Genomic DNA, 22,275 nt, shown 5'->3' with positions numbered 1-22,275 from the left:
TGTCACCTGAGTTGAAGGAGTACCTACATTTTAGGCTTCACTGGAAGTCTTGCTTATAGTTCTTGAAGCTAGCTGGCTATCTCCAGTACATCAGAGGGGTGAAAGGCAATGGGCAGCTTGGCAAACCCTGAGCAAAACTGTAGTGGTATGTACTTTCTGCCTTCCGACCTTCCTACTTGTCAGGTGCCCTTTTGAATGCACTCTAGAAAAAGGCAAATGACACTTCAGTGGACTTGGTCCCTTCCACTGGCCCATCCCTATAGGGACAGTTTTGAGGGAGCCCCCCACAGTGTTACCCGCCCGTGGGGTCTGTGTGTGCATGTGCTGGACAAGGAGGCTTAGCACCACGTGTGCTGTGTTGTGGCAGGTGTTTGCCATCAGATCACCATGGGGTATAGGGGCTGGTAGAACTGGAGCACTCCGAAAAAGCCCCATCCTGCACAGCCAGGCACTGTGTGTTTGGAGCTTTGTCTGTAGTTTTACTTGGTCTGCAAGGGAAAGTCACTCTTGTGGAAGTAGTTAGAGATGAAAATGTAGCTGCTATCTCATCCTCGGGCTGTTGTAACTATGTAGAGGATGGGCGCTGCATGTCCCCTCCCTGGGGCTGTGCATGTACATCATCCTATGATGTGGTGTCAGCAGGGCCAGCAGCCAGGGCTGAACTTTGTGATGGTCTCCAGTGAATAATGGGTGTTTGAGAATGAGCTTTGTTTGGCATAGAGCAGGTGGGCAGTGCCGTGTCCTGAGGATGCTCAGGAGAATGGTCTGTCTGCTCCTGGATGGTATGTCCAGATCTGGGAGCTGACAGCTCATTTCCTGTTTTGCATTTGACCATGAAGATGATTGTTGTCTCCTGGATTTGCCCATGTGGAGTGAGGCTAATGGACTTGGCAGTCAGAAGGGTGAACCCGCTAATGTCTGGGATGTTTGGAAAGAGCTATGAGAGACTTGGAGCCCACTCTTCTCCAAAGCTGTTATATCTGCAACCTTGCCCGTGCTCTCTCTGGAGTGTTTGAGAAAAGCCTGCAAGCTGCAGCTGGATGTGAGTAGGGTGATGATGTGTCCTGGGCCTCACACATATCAGGCTTCACTTGCTTTCACAGTGAGGTTCTGGTGCCCAGAGGTGGGACTGCTGAATTTGCTGAGCCAAGCAATGAACAAGAGAACTGATGTCCTCTGTTCCCTACTGTGCTGTAGGGTAGGCTCCCTGTCTAGACTGGAGTGCCAGGGCCTGGATGCAGCGGGACTTCTTGCTGAGGCCAAGCAGGGCTGGGCTGCAGGAGGAGCCGTGCCTGGCTGTGTCCTGCAGCACTGCTGTCCGCCGAGGAAGAAGGCACGACAGGACTTCCATCATGTCCACCAACAGAGAGGCTTCCACCTTCTCTCACGCCCACGCGCTGGTACTGACACGCACACGTGTGCAGATACAGGTTCACACCAGCATGAACATGCTTGTGCGGATTCACATGAATTTGCAGTTAAGCAGGCACACCCACGCCAGCACGGATGCAAACAGAGCCATGCTGGTGCAGGCCTGCTCGCTGTCATAGAGGCAGACATGTTCATATTTGCATGACTCTGGGCTTGTGCTGGCACAGGCACCAGTATACATGCTCCTGTGCTCACAGACACTGGCAACGGAGCTAAGCCATGGCACTGGTCTATTTTTGGGAGCACTCCTAAGAATTGTAAGCGTGTTTCAGATGTTAGAGTCTTAGATGGGGGAAAGCTAGAACAGATGGCTGGAGGGTTCAGAGCAGCAGCCCTGCTGAGAACAGATATTTATAGGCAGATTTAACCCTTGTGTGGTCTCTGGAGCCATGTTTAAAGGGACGGCATCTGGAGCAAACATGGTAGAGCTGAGTGATGACCTCTGAGGGTGTGCTGTCCTATCTGGTTTCTGTGAGCCGATTATCAGCGTAGTCTGGAAATCCCGTCTATGCTCTACCTCTTTCTCAGAGGATGCAGCTTTCCCTAGACCATGGAGCCTGGTTTCTATAAGCCTCAGTGAAAATGGGCTGGTTGTGGTTATTATTTGCTGACCAAGCTGGGGCAGCGGGTACTGCGGCTGCCCTGTGCCTGCGTGACCAACAAAATGAGGACAAAGATTGTTTTGTCCTCCCTCTTGCCCTGATTTTTTTTTTTTTTTTTTTTTTTTTTTTTTTTTTTTTTTTTTTTTTTTTTTTTTGTTTCTTTTCTCTTTTAGCAAAAGGTTATCCAGATTCTTCCTTTTCTTTGTTGGAAGCAGATACTGTGTTTTCTTTCAGGCATGCCATCTTTTAAAGAGATACAGATTAAACCCTGCCCTGTCAGATCCATCAAATGTTTTTACCTGCCCTCATCTTGGACTCTTGTGCTTGAGCATTTAGGGAAGAGCAAAACCCATCTGGGGGTTGTGCTGCTTTGTTGAACAGAACTGGCTGCCAAGTGAGGTGCATGGCAGGTTTGCAGTGACAGCTCTATTTGCAGTCCTTTCTTCAAGAGCATCTAGCCTCCCTTTTGGGGTCTGAGGTAGTTGTATTTAACTTGTCTGGCATGTCTTGAAGTGGCCTTCACAGAGCTGAGTATCAGACATGGGAGAAAGTGATCTAGGGGGAAGGAAGAAAGCCATGCCCTCGGGTAGGACATGTAAAGAACTGACAGAGTAGTTATCTGAGAGTTGCAGGGAAGATGACACTGGCTCTAAAAGCATGAACTGGGGTGCAGACCTGGGGAGCTGTGTGAGTCTGCTCAAGCTGCTTTTCAGTGCGCCTCTGGCAAAATTAGGGAGCAGTGGCACTCCTGGGGAGGTAGTGCAGGGCACTGAGACTGGATTAAAAAACCAGAGGTGGTTGCTGCTGGCAGAGTTGGTGCTGCCAGGTCCGAGAACGATGGCCTGTATTTGTGCTCCTAAAAATTGGAAGATTGAGTCTAGCTGTGAGATGGGGGAAGCAGCTGCAGCATCAAGTGGAAAAGGATGTTCCTCCCTCATAACTGATCACAGGCATTTGATCCTGTAGGGTTTGAGCTGTGGTGGTTGTGCACAGTGGCACACATGGCATGCACCTGGGCTGCACCTTTCCTCTGTTGGGACTTCAGCTAATATTTCAGCAGATATTTGGAGCTGCTCTCTGCCTGCCAGTTTGTGCCTAGCATGGAGATTCCAGGGAGGCAGTGCTGAGTCTTTTAGGGCTGTTTTCCACTTGTCTTTGCACTGCGTCTCCTGTGAACCAGCCAGAGGCGTTTCCTATGTTAGAAGCGGCATGCAGCAGCCCTGAGTCAGGCTATTTGTCCAGAGTCAGGTGCTTGGCCAAAGGTTTCATACAGATGCTCAGTGTATGCCTCAGTGAGCTGGGTTTATTGTTGTATACCCTGATTCCATGCCCAAGGGGGCATGAAGCTCTGCTGGAAAGTCTGGGAGCGTGACATAGAGTGCTCGTCTTGCCTTGAGGATCAGCTGTGTGCTTTGAGGGTGTGAATCCAGAGCATCCCCGAGTTTTCTGTACACTGATGTGCTGGGCATGGGAGATGCAGATCTGTAGGGAGGGGGAGTATATTGGAGCTGCTTGCTTCCTTGCTTACTCGTTCTGCTTTCAGACTGCGGGGGCTTGGAAAGGAGTCACTGTAGTCCCCCCCCCCCCCCCCCAGCTGTGTTCTCACTACTCGCCTGTGTGTCACATGGAGGAGTTCTCAGTTTTCCCAGAAGCTCTTGGTCCCAGGTCAGCACTTGCACCCACAGTCAAAATGTGACTTTATGGTGAGAAAAACTGGTTTTGGCTCCTGCAGCAATGCCACCCCCCCTCCCCCCCTCCCCATATCCCGAAAGCACAGCTGATCCTGCTGGATACCCAGGTGTGAAGCTGGCAGTGCTGGCAGCACTCAGCCAGCTCACAGTCTGGTCTGCTGCACGGTGGCATCTGGCAGCTTTGTGTTTCTGGCTGTCTGACTTCATTTTGTACCCAGACATATTGGTAGGAGTGAGGTTGCTTGACGGGGCCACGGGGCACGCTGACGTGGTGTTCCTGTGGCTGGACTGGCCAGTGTTCTTCCAGGGCCCACAGGAAGGGCTGGCAGCCACCCGCTCTCCTCCTACCTGAGGAGGCAGAGAGAGAACCTGGCAGGAACAACGTGCCCAGTTGGGTAACTGCCAGTCCTGGGATCTGCCCACACTTGCCCGGCCTCCTACAATGGCCCCATTGTTCCTGAGAGGGCAAGGAAGCGGCTTCCTGCAGCTCCCTGGGCATCGTTAACCCTCTGCCTGCTAGGAGCAGGCTGCAGGATGGGCATACATGGGGCAGGAGGTCCTATAGGCAGGTGGAGGAGCTCCCACTGCCCTTGAGTGTGAGGAGGGGAGCTGCAGGGGAGCACCAGCCTGTCTCTGCCAGCTGCCTCTAAAATTGCCTCTTGCTGCTGTTTTGAGGACACGTAGCATGTGTCTGTGCTAAGGACATACACCAGAGAGGTAGGGCCCCGTTGAGCCTTGATTTCCTCTGACAAGGCATAGGGAGGCTCTCCGCCTTCTTCTAGGCTGCTTTCTGCCATGACCTTTCCTTGGGAGCAGCCGCCAGTGGCTGGGTTGCTTGGGCCCTGATGTGAAAGCTGGAGCAGGACATGTCTTTAGGAATGGGACATTTAGGGTGTTGGGGGTTAATTCCAGTGGCTGAGATATCGGTGTGGAACCTGTTTAAAGCAATTCCAGACTGATCAAAGTGCCTTCTTCCTTCCTGTCCTGTAATGTGATCTCGGGCCAATGAGCTGCACAGGGTCTGCTGTGGCTTCTGGTTCCTGTTGTTGTGGAGACAGAGTCTTGGAGGGCACAGGCGTGCCTCGCAGTGGGTGCAGGCTCGGAGCCAAAGCACAATATCCGTGTGCTGAAGAGGACAACAAGTACCCTGTCGCTGGCCAAAGGAGCTGGACGATCGTCTCCCACTCTGATCGCTGGCTCTGCACCGTCGTCTTTCGATAGTAGTTGTGCTTCCCCACTGCTTTCTGCTATGTGTGTTTCCTGATCAGCTGATTCCAGAGGTTATAGGGCTGCCTCGGCACCCTTGCTCTGTCACAAACTTCCTCTCCAGAATCCGTGGGACGAGGGAGAGGAAGAGGCATTTGAATAGCATGCTAAGACTCCGTACAGGAAACTTTCTGGATGTCAGTCTTCAGAGATGTCGACCTCGATATAGCTCATGCTAGCTCAGAGACTGGAGAATTGGCTCGGTAATCCAAACACCTGAGGACTTTGAAACCTAATAGATACCTTGTGAAAGTCACCAACCCAATGCTAACTTGTTTATATCATTACTTAAACGGCCGTCCTGCTTCCAAAAGATCTCTTATTTCCTCCCACTCAGTAGCCTTTGCACTCTTCTCCCCTCCGTTGTACCCTGGTCTTTGTTGTTGCAATAACTTCTCTTAATATGTTCTGTTTCTTAAATAAGGACAGAACTAGAATTAGCTGTGGAGGGCCAAGGGCTGAGTTGTGAGCACTTGATGACCCCAGCTACCATACCTAGTGCAAACAATGCTGCTTCAGAGCTTGATCTGGTTGAGTCTGGGCACTTGGCCTCTGGCCCCAAGGACCACTGCAAACCCCAAAGGCTCCTGCAAACCTCAGAGCCGGAGGAATGTCAGAAGCCCTTGCCCACTTGGCCAGTCCCAGTCATAAGTTAACAAGATCTCTCTCTCCTGGTGGGGAAGAGGGGCTCTGTGGGGGGAGCCCCAGGGCAGGCTGCCTCTGGGCCTTTCTCTTCATCTGTGGCTGTACATCTGCTGCCACAGAGGGCTTATTGCCTCCCCAGAGGGATGCAGTTAGTGAGATGGGGCAATTCCTAGTTCTTTTTGCCTGTTTCCTTTTGGGTGGTTGGAGGCCTGGCCAGGGTTAGATCACTGTGTCTCTGGAGGAGCTCTGTGAGTTGTGTGTTTGCATAAGGGCAGAATAGCCCCTGAGACTCGGGACTGGATCTGTGGGCAAAGCTGTGCTGCTTTTTGCACCTGTTGAGTGGCAGAAGCTGGGGAGTTTCAGCTTTACATATGGAGGAGGCTTCTGGGGGTAAAGGTGAAGCATGGTGAGGAGATAGAGCAGCTGCTGTCTTGGGGTGCACAGTGGGGAAACCTCTCCAGATCAGTGCTAGCCCAGGCTCTGATGGTAAAGCTAGAGGGGAAGCAGTGGCTCCCCTCTCCTCGAGGTCTCTCCCTCCCTTTTCAGCCCAACATTGTAGTCCCAGTACTGCTTGCAGGCAGCTGCCACCACTCAGCTGCAAGATCAGCTGCCTGTGCTGATCCTCTCTGCACTGGTGAAGGTGAAAGGTTTCCCAGGGTGGAATTTCCTGCGAGGTAGTTGCATAGCTGCTTCCCCTGTGACCTTACACCCGATGTGCCTTAGTCATGATGGCATGCAAATACGAGGCAAGGGGGTGGGGGTTGGAGGGAGCTGCTGGGAAAAGGAAGTGACCTCAGCCATGGTTTAATTATAGAGCCCAGCATTTGCTGCTGCTGGGCCTGGTATTTATAATCTTGGGGGAGTGCTCAGCAGCTCACTGCATCTCTTGTACAGTCCGGGCTGGCAGAGGGCAGTGCGGGAGCAAGGTGTTGGGGCAGCCACCCTGCTTCCCGCTCTTTCCTGCATTTCTCTGTCAGCTCCCTCTCCCCAGGTGTGCTGGGGTACATACATGTGTGTGCCCAGTTGCACAGACATGGTGCTGCAATCCAGGCAATTTGCAGGCCTGCAGATGTTCCAACCTCTTCCTTTTGTACAGGTCTATCCTTTGTATGTTGTATTTAGTGCCAGGATTGGGCATAGGAAGAGTCGAACTCTTCCCCAGTTCTCTGCCATGAGCCTCCTCAAAGGCAAACAAACTTGTTGCGCTGCTGGTCGTGCAGCAGGGTGCAGCTGGGGTACATGGCGCTGAGAGATGTGTAGGGGAGTCCCTGCCACAAGGGTTTCCTGCTGGGACGGACCTGTCGGCAAAGACTGTGCCTGTTCTTCAGGCTGGAGAGTGATCTGAGCTTGCTAAAAAGGGAGAGCTAATGTTTCAGGGAGATTTTCTGCAAGGTGAATGTCTAGCCTTCTCTTGCAGTGTGCAACAGGCATCTCCATGCTGCTTTAATCTGAAAGAGTGTAGTAAGCATGTGCTGCAGGGATGTGGTGCATGGCTCTGCTCCCCAGCACAGTCCTCCGCACACTGCCCTGCTGTGAGGGCTGGGGTGCCGAGGAAGCCTGGTCGGAGGGCACACAGCCTGGGGTCCGAGGGCACACAGCGTGCCCCAGCCCCGGCACCGCTGCGCTGGCAGGAGGTGCAGCGAGCTGGCCCGTGCTCAGCCCCGGCCGGGCTGTGGATGCCCTGGGTGACGGTGACACCTAGTGGCTTCGTCCCACAGGCTCCACCTCGGGCCCAGAGGTTGGGCACCCAGAAAATCTCATGCTTCTGGACAGCTGGCATAAAGCTGGACCGGCCATAGGCAACAGACCCTGCAGTGCTGAGGAACCCTTGTGTGTCTGGCTTGGAGACAGGGGGCAGGGAAGGCTGCCAGTGTGATGGCCCTGCTGATGATGGCTAGTCTGTCACAGAGTCCTGCAAAAGAGACTTTCTTGTGAAAAGAAGAGCAGAAACTGTTGTGTTAAAGCTTGGAAGCTCCTTGGGAAGTTCTGGCATTGCTGGGTTCCAATCCTGAACACTGCTAGCATTGCAGACTTCTTTTGTTATTGCCAAAGGATTCTAAAGCGGTTACTGAATCCTAGATGTAGGTGAAAGACTGTCCTCATAGGCTCAGCTACATCAGCTATTTACCTGACGTGTGACCTTAGGCAAGACTTGTCTCCCTTGCAATTCTTGTGGAAAAGGTGGGGGTTTAAGGTCTCAGCTGTGAGCCCTGCTGCTCAAGAGAGCTGGTATAGCTGAGCCAGTGTGAGGCACAGCTCACTAGCTAGGCTTTTTTAGCATTACTTGCCCAGTCCCAGTAACCCCAGTGCACAAACACAGTGGAAATGGCCTGAGGAGGTCTCTTCATCCCTTGTAGCAAATGTCCAGGGAGGTCTGTGTTGTGGCCTTGCTTTGCAGCCTGTGGTGTTATCTGCCAGAAGGGTTTTCTCAGGGAAACCGCTCCATTCATGTACAGATGAGCTTGTCTTTGTGCATCCCAGCACTGCCAAAGGCTGCACGGGGGTGTCCAGCTGTCACAGCAGCCCATGTTCTTGGCCAGGTTTCATATACTGCAGGATGATCCTGCCTCAGAGGAAATTGAAGCTCCCTGAGCAGCAGCAGTACCTTTGGAAGAGATTTCTGGCTTTGCTTCCTGACCTACTGGATTCTGTTACTCGACTGCAGTCTGCCAAGCTGCAGCATACAGGTCGCTGTAGTGGCCTTCATGTGGGGCACCTGCAGCTTCCTGCAGGTCTCTCACTGACCCATCCCTAGCAAGATGCACTAGCCATTGTATCAAGCAATTCCTTGTTATCATCCCAAGGGAGCCACATGTGACTGTCGAGTAATGTCTGGCACATGCAGGGTTTCTGTAGGGAATACACCAGTTGAACTGGGAAGCTAGAAGGATCTACAAATTTAGTGTTAGACCTGGAAACTCCCTCAGCACAGGATAGGAAACCAGGCTCTGGCTGGTGCTGCAGTAAGGAGGAGAAGAGTGGGAGAAACTGTTGAACTAGGGGGACAAGTAAGGGCTAGAAGAGGTCTTCTAATCCTGATTGGGCTGAAGCTGTTACAGGACAGAGGTTGAAGACCTTTGAAACTTGTGGCCAAGTAGCCCCATAGAAACTCATCTTTCTCAAGACATCTCCAAATGACAGGAGATCAGCAGGGCCTGCCGAAACGACTCCAAGAACTGCCAGGATTCAAAAGAGCACTAGATTCTCTCTGCAGGTCTTTTAGAACCCTCCCATACACCTGTTGAAGGCACCACCTTCTCTGCCATTTAAAAGGGCATGAGAAGGATCCAAGAAATAAGTATGAGTGAAACGGGGCTTCTCCAGTTTATCAGTCTGATGATATAAGGGCAAGATGATTTCATGACACATTCAAAACAGATGACCCTGGTCAGGAGAGTTGCCCAGTAGAACTCCCTGTCTTCAAGTGTCCCTGAGTCTATCTGGCTGAAGCAAAGCTTAAATGAGAATGCCTTTAGCAGCAGCAGCCTGGGTTAAAGCTGCTGTCGCTGGTGATGAACACTCTCAGGCGAGTGTTCCCATACTGGGGTCAGGGGATGGTGCTGTAGTCATGGGGTGCTGTATAGTGGATTGTCTCAAAGCTGTGCTTGCTGGGCTCAGGTTGGTTTCAGGGCTCATCTGGGTGTTGAACCCATCCCTGACTCTTGGCTGGAGTTGGCTGACAGCAGTGCTGTTTCACTACTGGTTTTGGGGGGGTTGTTTCTTGCTGGAACAGACTCAAAACCTGTTGAATGGTCTTGTGAAAATGATTGTTTTGAAACAATGATTTTTGCATGGGAAAGCTCAAGGTTCTGATTCTGGTCTTCTCTCAAATGATAAATCATTCAAGGGTCTCATACCTCAGAAATCTCACTTCTGGAAAGTTTGTTGTAGTCTTTCCCTTCATGAAATACACTGACTTTATTGACATAGTATGGTATTTTTTTGGAAGTTCTGCTGTTAACCCCGGGAGGACTGGTAATCTAGGATCTAGGTCTTGGGTCGGGTGCTGGGGAATGTCATCCAGATTTGGAATGCACGGTATCTCAGGAAGGAGCAGCGGATTTCTGGAGTCTCTCCTGCTGCCTAATGTCTTTCTTCAAGAAGCCCTTCAGCTTGCTTAGGACCTCTCATTTCGAAAACCAAGGTGTTCAGCATGAGTTTGTGGTGGTGTCCCCAGGATTTGGAGTGGATTGTCCAAGATTGCATCTTGTAGTGAGTGATTGGGCGGTTATCAGCATAGGTTATGTGCTTAGAGGGTGTTTGCAATGGTAACCTGGTCTTGTTACTTCCTGGACAGGCTGGCAGAGAAGGGTTTGATGACTTTCTGCGTGTTGCATCACCATGTCACAACCCATTTTGTATGTTGGGTTTTGTGAGCTGTGGAACACACAGCACAGCTCAGGAGGCCTGGGTTCTGGTATCCACTGTGTATGCACAACTTGGTAGTCATCTGGGTTTCACAAGAGCTTTTCCCAGCATCCAATGGAAGGGAGGTGTGGTGAAGCGCCTTCCTTTTTGAATCATTGTGGCTCTGTTGTCCTGGCTTCCTCTCTTGTGCCTTCTTCCAAGAGGGATAGCACAGCAGCAGTGCCAGCCAGCTCCCAGATGTGGAAGCTGCAAGGCTGGTGGCAGGTGTGGGCTCCTCATCTTTGCAGCTGTGCTGGGAATCCATGTTATCGTCCTTTGGAGAGAGCTGGAGCATGATTCACCAGAAAGTCTTCCGGGAATGCAGCAGGGGTTTCAGGTTTCTTCAACTATCAGCTAGCAATTCCCAGATTGCAAATATGTCAGCCTGGTCTCTCCTGCCCAGAGCTTACTTCTCCTCTCCCTTTGAGGCTGTTCAGACTGTACTGGAGGAGTCTTCCTGAAAGCAGTTTTTGTTATTTTGTTTCAAGATTTCTTGTCTGCTAAGGTCCCAGCCTTTGATTTAAAGCTGTGGCTTTTCAGGTGCAAACACTCTCTGCATTTGGATGTATCCCTTTGTTCAACAGATACTTGCTGTGCCTTGAAAGCCTCCCTCCCTGCATGAGGTTGGCTGGGTTGTCTCCCTGTGTAATGATGGTGGGATCAAGGCACCCAAAACCTAAGCATCTTGCTTGGGATTGATAGTAGCCAGGGGCAGAAACCAGGAATCTCTTGTCTCCTTGTTTTAACCACTGGGAATTAAGTTTGCTATTGTCTTTAAACTACCAGGCTGGAGTGGGTGTGTTGCTAAATTGCTGAGAAAGACAGATTTCTGTACAGTCTTCTTTTTGTAATGTTCTTTCCAAGATGTTTTGAATTGTTTGTCTCCTGGTGTCACTGTATCTACTTTCTAGTTAATTATCTTCCATGGCCCAGATGTATGGCATGCCTGCTGAAATCTAGTTTGAATCTCACGGTATGTGGAAGGAGCTTGCAGAAGTCGAGATGCCTATTGTCATGCTGCGGCCAGACAGATGAGAGGCTGAGGCGGATCCCTGCTATCCATCTGCAACAGAATCCAGCTGTTGCTACTCCTGAAAGCAGAGCAGAATCTTCAGGCAGCTGCTTCTGGCATTTGTCCCATTAGGAATTGTGAGGCAAGTGTTATCCCTCTAGAAGTGTTATCCCACTAGAAGAGGAAGGCTTTCCAAAGTTTAGCCAGGTCCCTCTGTCAGCCCGGGGGGGTAGCTTTCCATCCTGCCTCAGGCAAGGTTTTGAATGACCTCCCTGGAGCAGCAGCCTAGTCCAAAATAGAGAAAGAAGGTAGGAGCCCCCCAAATGTTACATTCTGGAGGAACCTCACAGCTGATGAGGCTGATCCATGCTGCAGGCAGTGCCTGAAGGTTTTGTCATGGCAACTGCCAGGTCCTTTGGGATCGAGGTGTGTGTTCCATGCAGTCTCATCTGAGAACCAGAGGGACAGGAGGTGTGTCTCTGGACTCTGAAGGTGTGGGCTTTTCAGGGCCCCAGACTTCTTCCTCCCTCCCTGAAGTATTCACTGTGCTGGGCTGTACTAGGATTGTGCTGTGGTTCTGCTGAGCATTCACATTTTCAGTGAAGCATTTTGGGATCTGTTACAAACACAGTATCATGCCCGTGCAGACGTGCCACAGGCAGACCTGGATCTCCCAACCTGCCATTGAAATGGAAGCAGGCCCTCAGCGGGTGTAGCCACGCAATGGCGTCAGTGGGTTTGTGGGTTTGTGGCCCTCAGGACTGTGGTGCAGAGTGTTGCAGGGATTGTGAGTGCGGCAGAGCGGAGGTGGGGGAGGGCCTCTGGGCCACCAGCAGCAGGAGCTGCTGCAGGGCTTGCTTTCTGGAATGCTGTCTGGCAGCAACCTCTTCCAGTGAGGCTGAAGGCTCCCTGTGGCTGGCCAGCCAGCAACTGCAGGCAGCATGTGTGCTTAATGCTGCAGCTTGTGCCATATGGACCTACTCCTCCTCCCTGCTTGCCCTCTCTGTGTCTCCTTCCCTGCTCAGCTCCCCTCCCCCTGCGAGTGGTTTGACAGAGCAATTGGGCAGGCACTGGGACAGCAGCTCTGACATAAATCTCTCCTGGTGTGGAATGAGGGGTATAAATATCCAGAGAGTGATGTGATCTTTCCAGCTGCTATTAATAGGTCTCTGGAGAACAAGAGCGAGCAAGCGAGACTGGCTGACACTTAAAGGGCTAGCAACTCCCTTATGTGCTGTGAAAATTAATCAGCGCCGTAGCTCACCATCTTCCTCCAGGCTAGAGCAGAGCCCTCACCGAGGTGTATGGGGCGGAGGTGGAGGAGGAGGGAGCAACTAACAGCTCCTAACTGGGAAGCAATGATAGGCCAAATTGTGCATAACTAAGGAAGAATGCTTGGACGAGCTGTGCCACAGCGCTGTTTGCATAGCATGCCAGCAGCCCCTGGCTCAGCTGACAGGGAGGCAGGTGCCAAGAAGACCCCTTTGCAGAGAAGACCCTTTCTGCAAGCACAGGACTCGCTCACGGTGCATGATAAGCTGCAGCCTGCGCCTTGTGGCAGTCGCAATCTTTTGGGGATTATGGGTCTGCCAAATGTGCTTCACTCTGCTTTCTTTGCAAGGGTGCAGTGATTTGCCCTGGCAGGGCAAGCACTTGGCTTTTGCTAGTAGCATCTCCAGGCTCACCTTCAGCAAGCCAGGAGCAGCATGTGTAGCGCTGCTGAGCTCTTGCAGTACTAATTAGACACCTGGGGTTTGGTCTGGAGCTGGTGCTTCCTGTCCCTGGGTGGCAGAAGAAATCTGTGCACAGCATCTGGCATGCGTGGTCCAAATGGGAGGAGCAGACCACAGCAACCCCCTTCCTTGTGTGCTGGGAAATTTCTCAGCCTGTGCACAGGGAAGCTTCTAGGGTGCATTGTGGGGGTGTCATGCAAAGTATATAGCAGATGTGAGCAAACTGACTAATACCTCAGCTTCCATCAACATGTGGTTTACTCTCCTTCCCTCCTGCTTCCCCAAGAAATAAAAACAACAGGATTAGGGTTAGAGTGTAGTTACCAGGGTTGTGTGTTGGACCAAGGGTTTGTGATGGCCTTCTAGAATACACAGTGTGATACAGAGCTGCATCACAGTCATTGCTAATGCCTGTGCAGAGTTCCAAGGGGAATTTTCCCAGTGTGAGCATGAGACTCTGCCAAGGCAACTAGTTCCTGCAAGGAGGGCTGCTGCAGCATTGCTTAGCTGCATGCATGTCCCTCAGCCCACAAACCTCTGTGTTCTGCCCTAACCTCCTCTTCTCTGCCAGGCTCTGCCTCAGGCTGCGGGGCTATTCAGGTAGCTGAGCTGGGTTTTGAGCAGGAGAGCATCATCCTGCTATCCCAGCAGGCCTGTGGCACATTTCATCATCCTGCTGGGCTGGAAGCTCATGCTAAAGTGGACACCCCCTCACCCAGAGCCTTAAAGCAGGAGCTGGAACTGTCCCTCAGGCCCCTGGGAGTGGCAGAGCTTGTTGGATGAGTGCCTGCACTTCCTGGCTCTGTCCTTGCCTTGCAGCCCACTGCCTCTTTCTCAGTTGCCTCTACCTTTGTCCCCTGATCTGTCCCAGTTTTCTCTTTATAGACTTGTGTCAAAACTCTCTGCTCAGTTGTCTAGCTGTCTTCTGTGTGTTTTGCAGCACAGAGGAAATTTATTTATCAGCGAAAGGGATCCCCGAAAACAGTAGGGCACTTGATTTCTCTCTAGGGTCACAAAGATGTCTAAGCTCTGGGAACACTTGCAAAATAGCTCTGAGCATCCTTCTAATCACCAAAGTGCTAGGCTGGCATGGAGCACCCATTTCTCATCTTGGCCTTTGAAATGAGGGCTCTCATGTCCGTGGCTGTTCCTTGAAGTACTGGCAAGTCTGCCATGCCTGGGTGAGAGTTTACAGCTTGTCATGATGTGAGTGAGTAACTGCAGAGCAGGATTTTTTGCTCAAAGGGGCCAGGGCTAATTCCCAGCATGAGCAGCTCTGGGTTGTGCCTTGTCTGGCCCTGTGACCAAGTAACAGCCGCAGTGCACTGGTCCTGTGCTGTGCCCCCAGCAGCTGCACCCATGTGAGGGGCACCGTGCTGACTTGTTGCTCTTTTCTCTTGTAGGTTTCTGATTGAAGGGCCTGCGAGCTCCCTCCACTGGCACTGTGGGAAGCTTTAGCCAAGCCAATGCACCCTGACAACAAACTGCCCAGCCATGGCAAGGCAGGCAGCAGCAGTGCCCTGGCCCAGCACCACAATGTGAGCCAAGCACCCACCTGTAACTTGGGCTCAAAGGGTGTGGGGGCAGGCAGCCATGGCAGCAAGGCCACTCAGATTTCCCCTGGCAACTCTGGACTGAAAAACAGCCAGAACACTGTCCCAAACTTCAGCTCCTTGAAGGGCAAGGTGAAGCGGGAACGAAGCATCTCGGTGGACTCTGGAGAACAGCGAGAAGCCAGCACCCCATCACAGGACACAGAATCAAAAGGTAATGCTCTCCTAGACCTTGCTTCAGCATGTCCTCCTCTCAGTTGCTACGAGCATCCTGGCAGGACTTGGGATAGGAGCATCATTGCTTTCTGTGCTGTGTCTTCTGTTCAGGTTTGTCCTGGCTGCCTGTTTGACTTTGCATCACTGCTTGTCACATCTGCGGTTTTTGGACCAGAGTGGCTGAATTCTCATTTGCTTTGCATTTCATTCCCTAAACCATTTGTTACACCCATAATCTGGCACTGGTTTTCACAGGCTACTGAGGCCATCTAAGCAACAGCATGGTTCACTGAAACTACATTGAATGCCCCTGCATGTGCAATGTGCAAACTTTTAACTTGAGACTGAGTTGTTTTCTATCTTCTTGTTGTTGGTAGAGAACTGCTTTGTGGTGTTGCAGCTGCCCAACGATTCAGTCCTGGTTAGCAAGGAGGTGCTGCAAGGGTCACTGTCTGAACAGTTCTGTGGTTTCATCAGTAATGGATAACTCTTGTGTTACAGCATGTGGCTTCTGGAAAAGGGCTGAGTCAGTGCTTCTAAACCCTGTGCCTACCCTGTCCTCAGCGGCCTTCCCTGTAACCTCTTGCATTCCATCAAGCTCTGTGCTCAATATGGGATACTTGAGCATCTCTCAGATGGTTGTAGGGGGAGAAATTCCAGTGGTGTCCTTGTTCCAACCAAGACTCACACCCGGTCTGCAGATGCAGAGCTGCAGTTCTGGCTTGTGCTCCTAAGGATTTGTTTTCACAGTCAAAGCCATGTTGCCTGACTGGCTTAGGCCAAAACTGTGCCATGGAACAACAGGTAGAATGTACCTGAATGAACTTCCTGCCACCAGGAAGGCTTTCTCCCTATAGTGTTACAGGGGTAACCATACACTACTGATCATAAGCATTTGCAGTTTTATCCCAGAGCTGTATTGTAACCACACTTCCACAGGAAAATTATTAAAATGGCCTGATGAGAAATGCATGAATCTCCTATGTTCCTAATACACTGACAGATCATGTGAATATGGTCATGATGTAAAAAAAGTAAGGCCAGACAATGTTTCATTAGTTAAAGCACACGACTGGAAGTTATTCATCCTGTGTCTGATTGCTGTCCCTGAGCCCTAAGTGCTTTTAGGCAAGCCACTTCCTCTCTGAGCTGCGTCAGTCCCATTTGAGAGTGCGGACATGTGGAGGGAGCATACATGTTTATAGAGAGCATGAAGGCCCCTGCCTGATTGATGTTGACAAAGGGCAGAGTCTGTCTCTTGTTCCTACAAAGGATGTGAATGCACCCTCCCATCCTATATTCTGATTTTAATTGCTGAATCACAAACCCTTTAAATTTACAGTTAATGTCCGAAGCTCTCTAGTTTGGAACTGCAGGTAGACACATCCTACGTGCATAGGTTCCTTTCAGGTGGTATGAAATACATCTCATTCTGAAACTTTGGTTCTCACAGGGAAGTCTCACTAGATCTGGTTGCTAAGACAAGGAGCCCAGACTGAGCAGATGCTTCAGGTTCTTAACCAGTGCTGGGCAGATGTTAGCATAAGGCTTACTGCTCAGTGCATCCTGGTTGGGTTGGCACTGCCAGCATGCAGCACCCAGCTGGGCAGGACCCCAGCCTTTGAGCCCTTTAAGCACCTCTGATGGCCCTGTCCCTTTGCAGGTGAGGTGGCTCCCCGCAGTAAGCGACGGTGTGTGCTGGAAAGGAAGCAGCCGTACAGCGGCGATGAATGGTGCTCTGGGCCGGACAGCGAGGAAGACGACAAACCCATCAGCAGTGCACACAGTGAGTGACTGCCTCCTTACCACTCTGAAGCTTGAATAAAGCCAGGGCCTTCCTGCAGCTCAGGAGGGCTGATGACACTGGCACCTCTAGCTTTGCCTGTGTGTGCTCACTTAGCCGAGGTTGTGGGGGCCCATTGCAGTTGGTGGTCATTGTGCTGTGAGAATGTTTGCCATGCAGTGAGGCCTTGGACCTATTTTGTGGAGATGCTACAGACATGCTGGAGGGAAAGGTGTTGAGGTTGAATGTCCCTGCTGTACGTTGCTCTGGCCACACTACCCTGGTCATAATGGCAGCCAGAGTGCAACGTGCATTGCTCTTGTTGCAGCAGCTGAGTATCTGTCAGGCCATTCACCTTTCTCTCTGCAGCTGTGTTGTAAAGACAGCTGAGTGTAAAGAGGCTCTTGGGGTCTTGACAGTGGTTCAGGCAGAACTGAGCTGGCTCAGCTGTGCTCTTCTTGGGACAATGAACTGTAGGTCTCTTCTGTTTTCTAAAAGCATGCGCATTTTGTATCTACAATTCACTTTGCTTTCAAAACTGCAACAGAGAGAATATCTGAGAGATGGGGCAAGGTCCTGTGGGGCCCGAGGAGGTGCCCATGTTCTCTGCTGGAGAGCATGAACATGTGGAAAAGCAAGAAGAGGATGGCTTCTGTGCCTGCGAGCGCATTGTTGCCATTGTCTCTGGAACATCCACTTGCACTTCTCAGCACAGTCCACAGCCTGTGCAGCCTGTGCGGGAAGGGATAGCGCCGCTTCCCTTGTCAGCCTGCTCCCAGATCTGCCCGGTGGGAATGGGTCACGGTGGGGCTGCCCAGGGGCAGGGGCTGGCAACGAGGCAGGTTCCCAGCGATGTCTCCTGTGTAAATGCTGCGGTGGCAGGGTCGGGCTGCAGGAGCTGCTGCGATGGGGAGAGGCAGCTGGAGGGGAGCAGGGAGCCAGCTGGGTTAAGATAGAGGAAGGCAAGGCATGCCTCTGGTAATTGCAGAGCTTAGTAATATTAATTATGGATCCTACTTAATGACGGCTGACGATTGACAGTCACCTCTGCCGGGCGCAGCGGCCCCGGGCCGGGCGGGCCGGTGCTGCCACCTGCTGGCGGCTCTCCGTGCCGCCCGCGGGCTCCGGCCCGGCAGCAGCGCCCGCCCGGCAGCGCTCTTCTCTGCTCCCGCAGGCTGTAATGTAGCAGATCCTGCGATGTCCACGGCCCCACAGCTTGGCCCAGGGTCCAACCCGCTGCCTAACCTGAGCGAGAGCAGTGCTTCCGGCGTGCCCCATGGTGCTGCCCCTGGCTTGCGGTCGGAGGCTGCAGGAGGCGGAGGCGGCGGAACAGGGAAGCAGCCATCACAGTTTGTTTACGTCTTTACAACGCACCTTGCTAACACGTAAGCGGTAAACCCCATACCTCCCCCGCTGGTATTGGCTGGCCTTGCCATACCCGGCCGGCCTTGTCACACCTGCCTGCTGCATGCAGCACATGAGCACAAGAGAGCTGGAGAAACCTGTGTCTCTCTGGTTGCACAGAGTGGGAAACCCCTGGGGTTTGTGAGGTATGCTGGCAGTCACTGCAGGTGGACAAACTTGGACTTAAATGCCCACTTCCTCTCAGTGAGGCCTGGCTCTGCACTCCGTTTCACCCACTGTAGAGCCCATCTAGCTGGCATCCAACAAAATGATTCTTCCAAAGCAGTGTGGGCTGCTGGTCTGATTTGAAAGTATCTAATGGGTGGGTGTCACAGGGACTGTAATGTAACACATGGTATTCTCCACACAATTCCTCTCTTCTGTCCTGCATTGTCTCAGCCATAGAGTCTTAGAAGTTAGTTTAATCTGTTTAGCCTAGTCTCTTTAGCCTAGGCTAAAACTAGCCTAGTTTTAGAGCTCTGCTGTACCACAGGTTCATTGTGGGAGATTCCAAAGCATCTTGGTGACAACTACCTTAGGGCAGCAGGCACAAAGCAAAGCCTGTCACGGGACATGGGATGAGGGAAATGGAACGGCAAGTGATCATCTATTGGAGACCCTCACTGGGGGCTGTGCAGGACATATGTGAGGACTCTGAGAACATTCCCCCTTCTTGGTTACCTCCAGGGATTTCTTTCTTCCTGCAGAACTGAAGAATGGAGGTGGCAGCTGGGGCCTTGGATGGGTAGGATGGGACGCAGTACCTGTTCTCAAGTGATTTGTGCTCTCTCCCCAGAGCTGCAGAAGCTGTCCTGCAGGGCCGAGCTGACTCCATTTTGGCCTACCATCAACAGAATGTCCCACGGGCAAAGCTAGACCAGGTATACCACCTGTGAAGCAATCGCTCCTGTTGGCACATGCTGACGACTGTTACCCTTCCAGTCCAGATGTGGTCATTCTCCCCCATCCCCTGGCTCAGCTGTGAAAGAAGGGGTTCCAGAATGCCCTTTCAGTGGGGTGGGAAGCTGCTTTGCTACAAAATCTCTTTGGCACAAGTCCTTGCTTTTGTCAGCTGTGAAAAGTTTGGGATGGGGCAAGGCATGTTCCCCCCGCAGCCACGTGTGCAGAGTACCTACTTGTGCATTCCTAGATCACGTAGTAGTACCTACATCTTTGTCCTGCAAGGAATGAAGGTGAACTGCCATGAGGCTTCATTTTGGGACAAAGAGGTCTCCAGGAGGGTGCAGGGAAGAATACCTTCCTAGGATCTTTCCCTGCTCAAGTTTCTTCCCCTTTTCTCTGCCAGGCACCACCTGCTCCTAAAGTGCTGGGCGTTGCTGAGCCACTTCCAATTAACCCTCCTGCTGCCAATACTCCACAGTCCCAGACACTGGCCCCTCAAGCAAGTCAACCACAGCCGCAGCCTCCCCCACCGCAGCCTCCAGCCCCACCACCTCAGGCCATCAGTCAAACACCTTTGCCTGCGCCCGGCAGCCTGCCCCAGGAAGGGACAAGTGAAGATGGCCGGAGAGATCTGACTCCCAACTCTTTGGGGAACAATAGCAGCAACAACCAGCCTGGAAATAACCATCCAAATACGCCCACTGCATCTGCCAGCACCATGCAGCCTGGGCAAGTGGACTCCTCCGCCACACCCAGCTCCAGCCTCCTTGGAGAGGGCCCAGGGATGCCGGGGAATGGGCAGGCAGGCCTGGGCCCCAGGAACACCATGAACTCAGAAGGGCTCTCAAAGGAGCAGCTGGAGCACCGAGAGCGCTCTCTGCAGACCCTGAGAGACATTGAGCGTCTGCTGCTGCGCAGTGGGGAGGCCGAGCCCTTCCTGAAGTCCAGCCAAAATGCGGGTGAGGGGGGGACTGCCCCTCAGGCACAGGCTGCCCCTGCCCAGCCTCCCGCACCCCCTGGCAGCATGAAGAAGTATGAAGAGCCTCTGCAGTCCATGATCTCCCAGACCCAGAGCCTTGGTGGGCCCGGCCTGGAACATGAGGTGCCTCACCACTCTGGCACTGACATGGGACAGCAGATGAACATGATGATGCAGCGGCTGAACCAGGACAGCCTGACACCAGAGCAAGTGGCCTGGAGGAAGTTGCAGGAAGAGTACTACGAGGAAAAGCGACGGAAAGAGGAGCAGATCAGCATCCATGGCCGACCCATGCAGGAGATCATGATCCCTCAGTCAATGGGGAGCATGATGATGCGTGGACCTCCACCACCCTACCACAGCAAGCCTGGAGAGCAGTGGCCACCAGGGATGGGCAGCCAGCTAAGGGGACCCATAGATGTGCAGGACCCTCTGCAGCTGCGGGGAGGACCACCCTTCCCTGGCCCACGGTTCCCTGGGAATCAAATGCAGAGAGTCTCTGGCTTTGGAGGGATGCAGAACATGCCCTTGGATGCTCTTGGGCCCATGAATGCCATGCAGAGGCCAGTCAGGCCCGGCATGGGATGGAGCGATGACATGTCTCCTATGGGAGGCCCTGGGAACTTTCCACAAGGCACCTTGCCCTACCCACCAGGGCAAGGAGACCCAGAACGGTTTATGAATCCCCGTGCTAGAGAGGAGATCCTGCGGCATCAGCTCATGGAGAAACGCCCAGTGGCAATGCAGAGGCCCATGGGGATATCCAGCAACTCCATGAGCCAGGGCATGGAAATGGAGAGGATGATGCAGGCCCACAGGCAGATGGATCCATCCATATTTGCTGGGCAGATAACGGGTGAGACCCTGAGCAGTGCCCCAATGGGAATGGATTTTGCAGGCACTCGGGGTATGCTGAGCCCCCCTATGAGTCAGTCAGGCCTTCGGGACATGGACACACCCATGGGCCCTGGCAACCTCAACATGAACATGAATGTCAATATGAACATGAACATGAACCTCAATGTCCAGATGACCCCACAGCAGCAGATGATGATGTCCCAGAAGATGAGGGGCCCTGAAATGATGACCCACCAGGGCATGAACCCCGAGGAGCTGGCCAGGGTTAGGGCTCAGAATGGCAATGGCAGTGCAATACTAACAGGACCCCAGAAAATGATGATTCCCTCACAGTTCCCTAACCAAGGACAGCAAGGCTTCTCGACAGGGCAAGGGTCTTATCCCAGCCTGCCCCAGGAGATGGGCAGTGGCTCAGACATGTTCAGCCCTGAGCAGGGCACCATGCCTGTTGGGAGCATCAGTGGCACCACCAGACTCAGCCACATTCCTTTGCCTCCAGCCTCCAATCCCACTCCCACACCAGGGGGAAACCTGGCCAACATGCACCCAGCACCTTCCCGGGGGCTGGGCCGCCGGCCCTCTGACCTCACCATCAACATCAACCAGATGAATTCCCCCAGTATGGGTCACCTCAAGTCTCCCACCCTTAGCCAGGTGCATTCACCACTGGTCACCTCCCCATCTGCCAGTCTCAAGTCCCCACAGACACCCTCGCAGATGATCAGCATGCCACCTTCAAACCAGTCTGGACCCCTCAAGTCCCCCCAAGTGATGAGTTCCTCTCTCAACGTCCGGTCTCCAACTGGCTCACCAAGCCGCCTGAAGTCCCCTTCTATGGCTGTTTCTTCCCCTGGTTGGGTGCCATCTCCCAAAGCCACCATGCCCAGCCCAGGAGTCAACCAGAGCAAGCAGACTCTCAATATGAACTCATCTGCTTCCATCGGAGCACTGGAGCAGGGTATGCTGGGTGTCTTGTATGCGAGTGCATGTCTGTGCTTAGTTTTGATGAGTGTGTGGCCCACAAGCTCTCTCTGGAGCAGGAAGACACATGTTCCTATGCCTGGCCCCACATCTCACAGAGCAAGTATGTTTTCCCAGGAGTCCAAACAGGGCCTTTTCAGGTAGATCTGTGACACATGCAGCAAACGCTGTGTCTGTGCTGGGCAGTCAGGGGCAGGTTTAAGTGGAAGTCTGTCACTGCTCTGGAGCAGAGTCTCTGCATGAGCGTTCTCAGAGTCCAGAGAGTGCTGCACTGTGCCAGCTCTGTGCTCTGCAGCCTCCTCTGGTCACCACTGTCAGAAGGAGAGGAGAGGGTTGCTCTCTGGTGGGAGCAAGCTGTTGCACGTGAACAATACTAAGTCAATCTCTCTCTTGCTTGCAGGTTCTCTCCCTTCTGGGCCTCGGAGCAGCTCTTCCGCACCAGCCAGCAACACCTCTAGCACCATGAATCCCAACATGCCTTTTACTTCCTCTCCAGATCCATCCCCTTCCCAGAACCCCCTCTCACTGATGATGTCCCAGATGTCCAAGTATGCCATGCCCAGCTCCACACCACTTTACCACAATGCCATCAAAACTATCGCCACCTCTGATGACGAGCTGCTGCCAGACAGGCCTATGCTCCCACCTGGAAGTATGTCAGGTATCTACTTCTGGAGGTGGGCTTGCGAGGGGTCAGACTGTCTTGTGGCTGCCAGTGGACCTGAGGCAGCAGGTGGAGAAAGCATTAGGAACTCAGATGTCCCAATGACTGCCATGTCACGTAGCTTAAATTTCCCCTTCTTTGTAAGAG

General features: G+C 52.7%; 1 protein-coding gene across 7 annotated transcripts in view; it reads left to right on the top strand.

The window, feature by feature from the left end:
- The window catches only part of BCL9L (BCL9 like), a 61,167-nt gene that overhangs the window by 33,151 nt on the left and 5,741 nt on the right, over positions 1-22,275 (top strand). For 6 of the 7 annotated variants that reach the window (XM_053997194.1, XM_053997193.1, XM_053997198.1 and 3 more), the window contains 6 exons: positions 14,191-14,554; positions 16,220-16,342; positions 17,514-17,724; positions 18,540-18,624; positions 19,050-21,441; positions 21,865-22,125. In XM_053997194.1, the coding sequence (XP_053853169.1) occupies positions 14,254-14,554; positions 16,220-16,342; positions 17,514-17,724; positions 18,540-18,624; positions 19,050-21,441; positions 21,865-22,125 (3,373 nt within the window). In that variant the 5' untranslated portion in view covers positions 14,191-14,253. The remainder of the gene's footprint in view (positions 1-14,190; positions 14,555-16,219; positions 16,343-17,513; positions 17,725-18,539; positions 18,625-19,049; positions 21,442-21,864; positions 22,126-22,275) is intronic. The other variant, XM_053997199.1, reaches the window with a different exon arrangement.

The sequence above is a fragment of the Vidua macroura genome, chromosome 22, assembly GCF_024509145.1.
Source record: "Vidua macroura isolate BioBank_ID:100142 chromosome 22, ASM2450914v1, whole genome shotgun sequence".
NCBI lineage: Eukaryota > Metazoa > Chordata > Aves > Passeriformes > Viduidae > Vidua > Vidua macroura.
This window is presented reverse-complemented; position numbering and strand designations above follow the sequence as displayed.